The sequence below is a fragment of the Mandrillus leucophaeus genome, unplaced genomic scaffold (assembly GCF_000951045.1).
Source record: "Mandrillus leucophaeus isolate KB7577 unplaced genomic scaffold, Mleu.le_1.0 Scaffold8, whole genome shotgun sequence".
NCBI classification, from domain to species: Eukaryota; Metazoa; Chordata; class Mammalia; order Primates; family Cercopithecidae; genus Mandrillus; species Mandrillus leucophaeus.
In genome coordinates this window covers 5,023,560-5,025,130 of record NW_012108696.1, presented here as the reverse complement: position 1 = coordinate 5,025,130, position 1,571 = coordinate 5,023,560, and the positions used below count along the sequence as shown (strand labels likewise).

At 41.6% G+C, this 1,571-nt stretch overlaps 1 protein-coding gene across 1 annotated transcript in view; it reads right to left on the bottom strand.

Moving 5' to 3' along the window:
- Positions 1–1,571, bottom strand: part of ADGRE1 (adhesion G protein-coupled receptor E1) — a 66,426-nt gene that overhangs the window by 63,008 nt on the left and 1,847 nt on the right. Inside the window, exon 2 of the mRNA XM_011967446.1 lies at positions 396–458. Coding sequence (XP_011822836.1) covers positions 396–458 — 63 coding nt within the window. The remainder of the gene's footprint in view (positions 1–395; positions 459–1,571) is intronic.

The following is a 1,571-nucleotide window of genomic DNA, read 5'->3' as shown; positions in this document are numbered from 1 at the left end:
TATATATTTAAATATATATTAATATTTAAAAATATATACTACATTATATATACACACACTATATCTATCTATCTATCTATCTATCTATCTCAGGTGGTTTCCAAAGCTACCTCTTTGAAGTTAAGTTTCACAACATCCCTATTGTTATCTGTATTTCACAGCTTGGGAAACTGAAGTTCAGGGAAGTTAGGTGACTTATCTGAGATCACACAGCTATTCTAAGTACAAAGGAAAGATCCTGAAGTGAGAATCAGGAGACCTGCATATTAACCCTTGCTCTGCCACTAACTAGCTCCCAGCAAGCATCTGGATGAGGCTCAGCTTCCTGGGATATTTCCTGGGGAGAAAACATTCTCCACCCCTTCCGGTATCTGCATTCTCTCTGGCCAACTTACCCTTTGTCGTTGGTTTCAGTGTGGGTCCTGTGTGCCTTTCCCAGCTGTGCATAACACAACATCCTGTGAAGAGAGAAAAGAAAATCACCATGAACCACCAAAAGAAAACCTTTTGGGCTCAATCTGCAAAATTACTCCTGGCTTGGCCCCACGGAAACAGGTTTGAAGAGGCTAGATGACAAACTTAGTTAAGGAACAAACATACACTATTTTGCATAAGCTTAACAATGACCGTTCCTGGTTTTCTGCACTTTGTTTTTGCTTTTCATTTTGTCTGTCTTTATCTTCTTTTTCTTTTTGATTAAATAGTTCCAGGCTAAGCACTATGGTGCACACCTGTAATCCCAGCACTTCGGGAGGCCAAGGTGGGTAAATTCCTTGAGACCAGGAGTTCAAGACCAGCCTGGACAATATGGCAAAACTCCATCTCTACAAAAAATACAAAAACTATCTGGGCATAGTGGCACATGCCTATAGCCCCAGCTACTCAGGAGGCCAAATTGGGAGGATCACTTGAGACCAGCAGTTTGAGACCAGCCTGGGCAACACAGTGAGACTTCGTCTCTACAAAAAAAAAAACTTTTTTAATTAGCTGGGTGGCGGTGACTCCTTGTAGTCCCAGCTACTCAGGATGCTGAGGTGGGAGGATTGCTTGAGCCCAGGAGATTGAGACTGCAGTGAACCAAGATCATGCCACTACTCTCCAGCCTAGGTGACCCTGTCTCTAAAAAAAAAAAAAAGTTCCAGTTGATTTTCTAAAGCATACATTAAAGCATGCATTCTCAAAAGGGGTGATATCTCCCCCAAAGGACTCAAACTTGGTTCTCAGGAAGAGATTTTTTTAAGCTCACTCTTTTATGTATAAGATACATATGTATATACAGAAAATACATATATAGATATACAGTGTGTCTATAGTATTAAAATTTCGTGACAGGGTAGGGCAGTTCATTTTTCTTTTCTTTTCCTTTCTTTTCTTTTTTTCTTTTTTTTTGAGATGGAGTTTCGCTCTGTCGCCAGGCTGGAGTGCAGGGGTGGGATCTAGGCTCACTGCAACCTCCAACTCCCTGGTTCAAGCTATTCTCCTGCCTCAGCCTCCCGAGTAGCTGGGATTACAGGCACGTGCCACCACGCCCAGCTAATTTTTGTATTTTTAGTAGAGACAGAGTTTCACTA